Below are 11,749 nucleotides of genomic sequence, written 5' to 3'. Positions count from 1 at the left end.
ACTTTTCCAACTAGGTTTGTAGCTTAGCTAATAACAATAATGGTATTAAAATGGCTACTACAATTTCGACAAAGCATTGTCAAAAACGTAATATACTTCAGCATTTCACATTACAGTTAAAATAATTATATTTGTGCACAAATATAATTAGAGAGAGAGAGATCCAATTTCTTGTGTTTTAAAATGAATGTAAAGAAAGACCAGTCAGTAATAGCAGGGTTCGACTGTAAAATGCGAAATAACCTAACCTTGATTACTCAGACAATGTAAACTTGTTGAATGAAGGAAACCCAATATATCTTTGTAATTATGTATACGAAATCATGGATTGCTATAAGAACTATAGTCCATTTCTTTTAGCGATGCATATTTGCACAGACTCGCGGCGGTGCCCTTTTAGCTCGGAAAAGTTTCCTGATCGCTGATTGGTTAGAATTATCTTGTCCAACCAATCAGCGATCCGGAAACTTTTCCGAGCTAAAAGGGCACCGCTGCGAGTCGGTGTAAATCTGCATCGCTAAAAGAAATGGACTATAATTATAATTAATAGACTTGGAGTGGTATCATTGATGTTATTAGTCGGAATTTGTTCGCTTGTTTATATATTTTTTGTGGACATAATATTTTTGCTAAAGCGAATATGTCCCGTGCAAGATTATTGTATACAATGTGTATAGTAAAAGACGTATCTATACCTTTGTAATTTTTTAAAATATTAAGTCAATAAAGTAATAATAAAATAAAAGTCACTCGTAAATGACAGAGGCAAGGCACAGTGACAATGCCCTAGCTAGCATGACAGTCTTTGGGAGATTAACCTTATAGACACATGATCAGCACCCAAGCCTCCTCTCCACCATAGTTAGACATTCCCTAATATGGCAAGAGGGTCTGCCCCTCTCATTTATTCTTCTCCTGTACTTCTCTTTCTCCCTATTTCCTTAATCTTTCCCATCCCGAGTACCTGCTTTCCAGCTATAAACTGGATTGTATCCAGGGGTACTCTTCCTTTCCCCATATTCCCCACTTCCCTATTCTTATCATACTCGTAGTTAGGGCCAGGGAGGGCCAGGCAATGAATGCTGATGATTCAGCAGATAGTCCTACAGGCAGACATTATAGGAAACTTATCAAGCTTGAGCAGGACTCGAATCCCAGTCCGGAAAATTGTCAGGCAGGGACGTGTGTGTGTGTGTGCAAGTTGTCTAGACAGAACGGTCTGGCTTTAAGATATATTTTACTTTCCTTTATTGTGTTGTTATGACATTGTATATTTTTAGTTTCTTATATGCCTTTGTCCCGGGCTAGAAACGGCCACGAGATTGATCTTCGCTTTAAAAAGCAATCGTTGGTATTTTGGAATCTGCAGTGCAGAAAAACAGTTGATGTAGGCCTAAGTGTGTACCAGACTAGCCTGTTGGTCTCCACAGATAGAATAGATTGTAGGCCCATCATTTCATCTCTATAAGTGGGCTATAGGTGATGTGCATTAGTGGAACTTCTTCAAAGGAAAACAGACATGTTATAATAATAGGCTATATTCTCCATATACGTGGTTATATAAGAATACATATACATATTTATAGACCTATATATGTATATATATGCCGAGAGAGAGAGAGAGAGAGAGAGAGAGAGAGAGAGAGAGAGAGAGAGAGAGAGAGAGAGAGAGAGAGAGAGAGAGAGAGAGAGAGAGAGAGAGAGAGAGAGAAAGTTTTCCTTTTCATAAAATCCAAAGAATTTTTATAAATGTTTGTATATAATTTTTTCTATTTCTCGACTCTGAAGATATTTCAGACGAAAAACTACGAATGTATTTCTTATTTTACTTATCTCACTGGCTACGATGAGCCCAAAAAAAGAGCCATATTAGGCCTCTCATTCACACCAATGCTTTTCTGGCATCTTCATATCTTATCAGAATATATCTTATTTATTTCATTACTTTTCATTCCACCAAGTCTCGAAAAAGAAACCTACTGGTTAGGAACATAAAGTTATAATAAGCATTTCTAAGTTCTTTTGATAATTAATTATATTTTTTACTATAAAATACGAAAATAATTTTTATGATGATAAAGTCTTTTAGGTCATGTGTTGTATGACCAGGAAAACAGCTTTTAAATTAAGTAGAAGAAGAACTTAAATATTTTAGTTAGGGCTAAAACAATTTAACGTTTTCTTCATAACAATTTTTTTTTCATAATACAGAAAACTTATCAAATAACAATCTAGATTACGTATGCATATTATTATTATTATTATTATTATTATTATTATTATTATTATTATTATTATTATTATTATTATTATTATTATTATTATTATTATTATTAAGCTACAACCCTAGTTGAATAAGCAGGATGATATAAGCCCAGGGGCTCCAACAAGGAAAATAGCCCAGCGAGGAAAGGAAACAAGGTAAAATAAAAAAAAATTAGGACAGAAACAATATTAGAATAGATATTTCCTATGTAAGCTATAAATACTTTTACAAAATAAGAGGAAGAGAAATGAGAGAGAATGGTGTGCCCGAATTTACCCACAAGCAAGAGAACTCTAACTCAAGACAGTGGAAGACCATGGTACAGAGGCTATAGCACTACCCAAGACTAGAGAACAATGGTTTGATTTTGGAGTGTCCTCCTAGAAGAGCTGCTGACCATAGCTAAAGAGTCTCTTCTACCCCTACCAAAAGGAAAGTGGCCACTGAACAATTAGAGTGCAGCAGTTAACCCCCTGGGTGAAGAATTGTATGGCAATCTCAGTGTTGTCAGGTGTATGAAGACAGAGGAGAATCTGTACAGAATAGGCCAGACTATTCGTTGTATGTATAGGCAAAGTGAAAGAACCGTAACCAGAGAGAAGGATCCAATGTCGTACTGTCTGGCCAGTCAAAGAACCCTATAACTCCCTAGCGGTAGTATCTCAACGGGCGGTAAGAAATACAGTATCTCTCTCTCTCTCTCTCTCTCTCTCTCTCTCTCTCTCTCTCTCTCTCTCTCTCTCTCTCTCTCTCTCTCTCTCTCTCTCTCTCTCTCTCTCTCTCTCTCTCTCTCTGATTTTATCTATTGAAATATTAGTTAAAGTGTGAGAGTAAGACATGTATATTGAAAATTGTATAGAATATAGTCTATCACGTTTAAAAAGGATAAAGTTTGTCAATTATATATATATATATATATATATATATATATATATATATATATATATATATATATATATATATATATATATATATACATAGTATGTGTGCTGATGAGACTTTGACATAGTTATAATTTGAACATGAAAATCGAAAGTGTGTGTGTGTGTGTGTGTGTGTTGATAAGGCTTTGACGAAATTATAATTCAAACATAAAAACCTAAAGAGTTTCGGTTATAATTTTTCACCAATAAATTAGTATTCAAGATTATAATTATGTATTATTTGAAGGAAAAAAAATAATTAACCAACTTGTCAAAGTATGCTGTAGAGGGTTTTGTCATAAGTGAAGTTGGCAATACTGTCAACACCAACGTGACGCCATAGGTGTAAATGTTCTCCTTAGTGGTCGCGTGAAATTATCCTTGGAGATCTACCGGTTGTGCTTCTTCACTGCACGTCTGATATGAAAAAAGTAAGTACTAATTCAATTACAAAACTTGTTTGTGTTTTTAGTTTTGAAAATAAGGTAACATAGGCTATGTAAGTCTACAGAATATTAGTGTCTTTGTAGCAAACTTACTTAGATGGTTTTACCTTGGTTCCGGTGTGACGGTCAGAACATTTGTTTTTATTAAAATATAGTTTTTAGATTCATATTGGTAATGTAGGTGTATGATAAGTTCTCATTGTTTCTCGTGAATTAACGCTTATTGTATCATTCTTAGTCACAAAACCATGATTATTTAAATATAGAGACTAAATTCGATTGGGATTAAATCCTAACCCAACAATGAGTTCGGAGACGCCCCGATTCTGTGATATTATTGTTTTCCAGTTATTATTATTAATAGTAGCCAAGCTACAACCCTAGTTGGAAATGCAAGAGGCTATGATCCCAAGGGCTCCAATAAGGAAAAATAGTCTAGTGAGGAAAGGAAATAAGTGAAAGATGCTACCATATATAATGAGTTGAGGACAAAAAGTCTCGAGTCAGCTCAAGGAAAGAGGTGCAATAAGGAAACGCAAAGCATTTTTTACATTTATCTATCTCTGTGCCGTTCATGAATTGGTGTATAGTAAGGAGAAGTGGGATATGTAAGGTTAGTTTTGACAAGGGGATGCTTGAGGACAATCAAGGTATATACTGCACATGACCTGTTATCGTTTATAGACACGTTGAAATGTATTTCTTTATTTACAAACTTATTCTTGCCGATCAAGTTTCTTCCATAAAAATTTGTGCATGAAGGCAATTACGATTGTTTTAAATGTTATCTTGGTAATAGTATAGAACACCACGCTCTCCATTTACTCCAATATAATGTAATCCTGCAGTTCTCACCTTCTTGCACATTAATTAGGTGGTTATTTAGATTCTGGGAAAGCAATAATTAGCAAGATATGTTGAAGAGGGGAGAAGGGGTTATAAAAAGAAAATAGCTCGGTTTCCTCACTAAATGACATGGAACTGACGTCAACATCGTCAACCAAACAGAATTCGTGATGCCAGCGTACATAAACAGAAGTTCGTGATGCCAGCGTACATTTGATTTACTGTATATTCAAAATATACTTAATTAAAAATGGATTAATTACTCAAAAGTGTCCTTAAAATATGCAATTTACAAATAGTGACACTTTTGAGTAATCACAATTCTGCAGGATTCCATTATATTGGAGTAAATGGAGAGCGTGGTGTTCTATACTATTACCGTTATCTTTGAGTAAGTTTGGTAAACTCTCCCTCCCAGATAAGAAGTGACCAACAGTTTAGATCGTATTAAGGTATCTTTAATTTGTACATATTCCCTTAATTCATGTACAACTCTTAACACATTGTTGCCTTTATTCCTCATAGAAAAGGAGATTGCGGAATGAGTAGTAGCCTAATATCATATAAATTGACCAAAGACCTTCCATAGGAAGTAAGTATATAACATCCTAAGCAGGGAAAAAGGGTATCTAGAGTCCATTTCTTTTAGCGAGTCATATTTGCACCGACTCGCAACGGTGCCCTTTTAGCTCGGAAAAGTTTCGTGGTCGCTGATTGGTTGGAATTATCTTGTCCAATCAATCAGCGATCAGGAAACTTTTCCGAGCTAAAAGGGCACCGCTGCGAGTCGGTGCAAATATGACTCGCTAAGTCTAACCAATCAGCGATCAGGAAACTTTTCCGAGCTAAAAGGGCACCGCTGCGAGTCTGTGCAAATATGACTCGCTAAAAGAAATGGACTATAGAGTTTTTGCTGTTTAAAAGTACTGGTACCAAGGTAAGCTATAGTTTTATCATCCTAGGTTGGGTCTGGAAGAGACATGAAGTTTCATTGTGAACTTGTGGCTGTAAAATGGTAGATATTCACTTACCATAGGGCATTACACTTTTGGACCAGCAGGTGCCTTTCAGGTCAATTTTTTGTTAGGTAAGAACTTTTACTTTAGTCATGTGAATACTTTACTGGTTTTACTTCGGGTCATAGAGTTGATTATTATTTGATTTACACCTTCAAAGAACATCATTAAGTAGTAGGGATCCCAGTGGGAAACGGAGATTTTCATGGGCCTCTAGCTAATCATTTGGTCATTAAATCTCATTTTTTTTCACTCGAGTAATTTCAATTGAGTTTTAATGTGATATCTAACAGAATCTTTGGCAAAATACTTTCAAATTCTAAAGCCACAACCTTTTTAGGTGTGATTGAGTGTGTATCTAAAACCTAGTCGACTTGCTGAGCGTGGCAGCCTATATACTGTACTGCAGTGTGTTATTGTCTGAAGTTATCAGCCTGTAATATCTTTCAAGAGTTTTTCAATACTTTCCAAATATTTTGGAGTAAGTTGAGGCTTTTTTGGCTGTTATAAGATATTTTAAGGCTCTTAAGATATTTATGTAAAAAAATTGATTTTAAACTGTTAGGCTAAACAAATTTTATTTTAAAATTTATCCTAAAGATACTCATTCTTCTGTTTAAACTTGAGAATAAAAATGTATTGAGCGCCTAGAAATATGCCCAAATTTGGAAATTATATTCTGTTCATTAGCTGAAGTGATAGTCAGATAATTAGGCTAGGCATGAAATCTTGAAGTGAACAGAGGAAACTATTGAAAAGACTATGCCTGAGTTATACTGTATTCACAAAAGACATCATCTGAAATATTGAGAGGGTATCATAAAATAGAGGTCAAATGTGTGCTTTACTTGAAAAAATTTGTTGAGCATTCTTTCATGAACTTGCAAACATGTACATATTGATAAGGTCCCCATTGCATTGCTTGAGGAAACGAGCAAAGTAATACCCTCGTATACATATTACGTTTGACCCCAGTATTACTCGTTTTATTATCCGATACCTTATAAAATCACGTCATTTTATCAAATTCGGTTAAATCACATTATTTACTCTAGGAAAACATGTATTTTCTGTTCGAAATCACACCCTGTAATACAATACAACTCTACCGGTATCTTTAGTACATATTCCCATAATTCATGTATCATACTAACATTAGCAGTGTTTTTCATTTAATTTTTCTCATTCTACTTGCCCGTTGTAGACGCTCTTGTACGTACGTTTGTACATAGCAGGTTTCAACGTTCTGCGCTAAAACCTAATCGCTGGTGCTATCTCTGCATATTAACAAGAAATTCATTGGTCATATATGATCCAGTGGGACACCAAAGCTTGCTGTGAATGATTAAAAGGAACAGAAATAGATTCTCCTGAACAATATGAAAACAGGAACACTTTGTCCCAATAACAGGATAAAAATGTACAGTACTTGTTCTTAAATGGATACACTCGTCTTTTAAAAGGAGTATGCATTCAGCATAGTTGGATACAGTTGTTAAAACTGACGAGGCGGCAGTAGTTTTTTCCGGGTGGCAAGGAAGGCCCACCCACCAGTCGGGCCATAGAGTTCCCTCCTGTTTTCAACCACTGGATAATACAGACATACTTTGTGTCCTCAAACTGCCTGTTTTAATCTTTTGCTTCTTTTCGATAAATTGGTTGATTGATGATCGTGTGTGAGATATTAGGTAAGGAGAGGGGGTTTGCAGTTTGTTCCTGATAACTTAAACTAGTTACAGTAGTCTGTGCAACCTACTGATATCCCCATTTACCCACTTATTAGACAACATTCATGTTTGCTGTTTATTATCTCGTAATAGGTATGGTGATGTCAACGTAACTCTTAGGAAGCTGGCTTCCCTTGGATGCCATTGTGCTTCATCGGAGAAAATAGGTTCTGCTGCTGCCGAATATTAGCGGGAGGGATCCTGCCTGGCTCTTCTCTGTTAGTGTTTTCTGATTCTTGGAAAGGTGCCAAGGATGTATCACCTGATTGTGTGTTGACTCTAACTGGAGCTGGAGACCAGTTATCAATTCCTCTCCCCTGAATCAATTAGTCCAGCAAACTAGATCAAAAGGGTAAAGGTACGAACTGACTGCCAGCAGAGAAAAGGGATTTTGACAAAGGAAAAATCTATTTCTGGGGAGATACCTGTGACGCCCGGTGAAAAAGAGTCCTTCCTTACACTTTTCTGATATAAATACTCCCAGAAAGAGCCTTCATGATTTCAGTGGAACTGAAGGATGCTTACAGTACTTCCAAGTGCCCATTTATTGATCCTTTCAGAAGTAATGTTCAACAGAGCAGTGTATCAGTTCAAGATCCTGTGTATCAAACTCTGCACTGCTCCCTAGGTGTTCACACAAGTGTTTACATTGGTATCGGGTGGAGCCCACTAGCATAGGATACGTCTCTTGGTGTATCTTGAAGATGGTTAACTTTGACTGCCTCCAAAATGCAAGTGCTACAAGAACAAGATTGTTTGCTCTCCTTTTCTTGTAATTTGGGGAAATTGATAAATTGGATTTATTCGAATCTCACACCCAAACAAAGGTTGAAGTGTGTGTGCGCATGTAAATAGACACAACAGCAGCAAGATTCTTGCCTTTAGGAAATTACATCAGCAAGCTCAGAAAGGTAGTGCAACCATTTCTGTCCAAGTCAGTACTTCCAGCTCAATGTTATTGACCCTTTTTCTTTCCTTTCTTCTTTTGAGTTGAGAAACCTGGTTCCTCATGAATGATTGCCTCAGAGATCCCTTCATTGGTGTTTGAAGGATTGCGATTCATCCTGCAAGGATTTCCCAATGCAGCATGTTCCAGTGGAACAGGAGGTTTGGACCCATCTTAATTGCTGGCTAGACAAAGAAAAAAAACTTCACTAACGGACTTCCACTCGACTCCCTGCCTCATAACATGCAACTGTTCCAAAATATTTCAAAGGAATGGTGGAGCACACACCTGGACAACCTGGTCGCATCAGGTGTGGGATCACCCTAAGAAAGTGTCTCCACATTTGCCTGGGAATGCAATCACCTTTTCGAACACCGCAAGCATTCCAAGAATTTTTGATGAGGCACTAGTGACCCTGGTGGCTCCCAGATGGCTGTAATCTGAGTGATATCCCATTCTGTAAGCACTTTTTAATCAAAATCTTGTGGAACACCCTCTCTGTCAGCTGCACCTTCAGATGTACCACAAATTATTATTATTATTATTATTATTATTATTACTACTTGCTAAGCTACAACCCTAGTTGGAAAAGCAGGATGCTATAAGCCCAGGGGCTCCAATAGGGAAAATAGCCCGGTGAGGAAGGGAATCGAGGAAAAATTAAATTTTTAGGATAAATATTTTCTATATAAACTATAAAAAAAACTAACAAGACAAGGGGAACAGAAATAAGACAGAACAGCGTGTCTGAGTGTACCCTCAAGCAAAAGAACTCTAACCCAAGACAGTGGAAGACCATGGTACAGTGGCTATGGCACTACCCAAGACTAGAGAACAATGGTTTGATTTTGGAGTGCCCATAGCTAAAGAGTCTCTTCTACCCTTAACAAAAGGAAAATAGCCACTGAACAATTGAAGTTCAATAACCCTTGGGTGAAAAAGAATTGTTTGGTAATCTCAGTGTTGTCAGGTGTATGAGGACAGAGGAGAATAAGTAAAGAATAAGCCAGACTATTCGCTGTGTGTGTGTGTGTAGGCAAAAGGGAAAATTAACCGTAACCAGAGGGAAGGATCCAATGTAGTACTGTCTGACCAGTCAAAAGGCCCCATAGCTTTCTAGCGGTAATATCTCAACGGGTGGCTGGTGCCCTGGCCAACCTACTACCTACAAGAGAATTGCTTGCACCGCATGGTTTGAGACTATACAGCATCTCCTCCAAGTGGTAGGTTTTTGCGAGGCACTGCACTGGAATTGTCAGAGTACTTACTATGGTCCTCTACAGCTCTTTACCAGGGAAAGAAGCCAATTTTCTGAGATGGCTGTTTAGAAGGGTAAATCTCCTGTCAGAGCATCTCAGCACAGATTACAGACTTCTTAATCTCTTAGCTAAGTGGCTATGAAAGACTACTGCTCGTTCTGGAGTACATTCTTCCGACTGAAGAGCAGATACTTCATCTTGTGTTAGTAGTCTATTTTTGTTAGGAACTACAAGTAATCCCGCCCAACCCAGGACTTTAGGCTCCCCAGACTGGGATGTGACCCGTGCTCTCAAGTCTTGTATGCGTGCCCCTTGCGAGCCTTTGAGAAGGGCTTGAGACAAAGTTCTCATCCTCAAGACTCTGTTTCAGCAAAGTAAGTTGGCAAGCTTCATGGCATTTCATATGTTGCTAGTCATCCCAAAGGATGGAAGGAGGTCTCCTTTAGAATTTGTTCCCGAGTTTGTGGCTTAGACCCAAAACCCAGCTGCCCGCCATGTCATCTCTCCTCTTCAGAAGGCATCCAGAGGAGATCAGAATGACTGGCTTCTCTGTCATGTCAGAGCTTCATGGTGCTACTTTTTAAAGAACTCCTTACTTCAGGCCTGTACATAAGACTTTTCTCAATGCTGGTATGATCGAGAAATGTATCCAAAAACACAGTTTCTTTTAGTCTAAGGGCATAAGACGTGCCTATCCCTCGGGCATTGAGGGGTTTGGAGGTCCGACTTGGGCAAGTGTTCAGGAAGTTAGGTAGTATTGGGTCCACCTTAGCACTCGGGAAGAACCTGTCAGTGGCTTTGGCATCAAATCGGAAATCTGGTAACGCAGTGACTCCGGTATTAAGGCAGGAGGCTGGTAACACCAAACAGCCTTCACTCCCATCTATCTGTTGGAGTATACCCACAGGTCCTGAAGTACCTTGTACCCTTGGTCCAGTGGTGGCTATTCAGCAGATTATGTAGCCAGTTTAGCTCCCTCCCGGGACAAGAATAATACACTTTAAAATAGCAGTTTTGACATAAACATAGAATTACAGGTAAAAAGATGGGCCTTCTACTTCTCTCTCTTCTTCCTCTCTTGGAGGTACAGCAGTTATGGCTGTTAAGCACCTGGAAGAAAGTTGGTTGGGACAAGCGTAAACTATTATTTGTCATTTATTTTATTTATGGGGAAGTTGTCTATCTTTGTTTGAAATGTAGTACTAAAATATGGAGCTAGTTTTATGATCCATGAAATATTATGATTTAGTGTTACCTTGCCAGGAGTGATGCCGATTGGGAAGCAAACACAGGGTTGAAACTTAATCTTGGGGTAATCTGAGAATACAGCAGTCTAAGGGGGTTTACATCCCACCCGTTAGGTAAGTACTGTAGGGATGGATATGGCTCCTATGTTGGGTTAGGTCGGGGAACCTTAGGTTAGATGGTGTTCTTGTGTTTGTTTCTGTCTTAAAATGTTCTTTTCAGTCACAACTTTTGAAATTTTACGTCGGGTCTGTCCCAATGAATTACAAAGGCTCCGAAATCCCCGCCCGTCCTCCTAAATGAAGGTTAGGATGGATAGAATGCATTTAATCCTATTTCCCATAATGGCTACAGATACATTCCAACAGCATATCCTGTAAGAGGGTGTAGCTTTTCCTGTAACCAAGTACAGAACCATTTATTCTTAGTATAGGTCTTACTTAACCCTTTTACCCCTAAAGGACGTACTGGTACGTTCACAAAAGCCATCCCTTTACCCCCATGGATGTACTGGTACATCCTTGCAAAAAAATGCTATAAAAATTTCTTTTTTTTATATTTTTTATATTTTTTTTTTAGAAAATTCAGGCATTTTCCAAGAGAATGAGACCAACCTGACCTCTCTATGACAAAAATTAAGGCTGTTAGAGCAATTTAAAAAAAATATACTTCAAAATATGCAGGGAAAAAAATAACCCCCTGGGGGTTAAGGGTTGGAAATTTCCAAATAGCTTTGGGGTAAAAGGGTTAACACCTGAAGCATCCCTGTGTAAAACACAGTTAGAAAATTTGCAGAAGTCATCACCTTTGCTCCTGTACAGGACCATGTGCTCTGACATTTCCGGGAAGTTGAACCAGGTTCGTAGGACTTCCTCCTTAAAAAGGATGAGTCTTTTATCTAATTAAAGGATGGTGGTTTTTACTCGTGTAGGAAAGAATCAGAAATTTTTTTTATTATTGTTATTACTTACTTGCTAGGCTACAACCCTATTTGAAAAAGCAGAATGCTATAAGCCTGAGGGCTCCAATAGGGAAAATAGCCCAGTGAAGAAAGGAAATAAGGATTTTCAATATT

General features: G+C 37.8%; 1 protein-coding gene across 3 annotated transcripts in view; it reads left to right on the top strand.

Annotated features, from left to right (window-relative positions):
• The first annotated feature begins 3,485 nt into the window (after nucleotides 1-3,485).
• The window catches only part of LOC137622247 (glucose dehydrogenase [FAD, quinone]-like), a 48,087-nt gene continuing 39,823 nt past the window's right edge, over nucleotides 3,486-11,749 (top strand). For 2 of the 3 annotated variants that reach the window (XM_068352757.1, XM_068352756.1), the window contains exon 1: nucleotides 3,486-3,620. Coding sequence is in view for 1 of the 3 variants with exons in the window: in XM_068352758.1 (XP_068208859.1) it covers nucleotides 3,612-3,620 (9 nt within the window). In the remaining 2 variants the exon portion in view is untranslated. The remainder of the gene's footprint in view (nucleotides 3,621-11,749) is intronic. The other variant, XM_068352758.1, reaches the window with a different exon arrangement.

Source organism: Palaemon carinicauda, chromosome 29 (assembly GCF_036898095.1).
Source record: "Palaemon carinicauda isolate YSFRI2023 chromosome 29, ASM3689809v2, whole genome shotgun sequence".
In the NCBI taxonomy this organism is placed as follows: Eukaryota; Metazoa; Arthropoda; class Malacostraca; order Decapoda; family Palaemonidae; genus Palaemon; species Palaemon carinicauda.
This window is presented reverse-complemented; position numbering and strand designations above follow the sequence as displayed.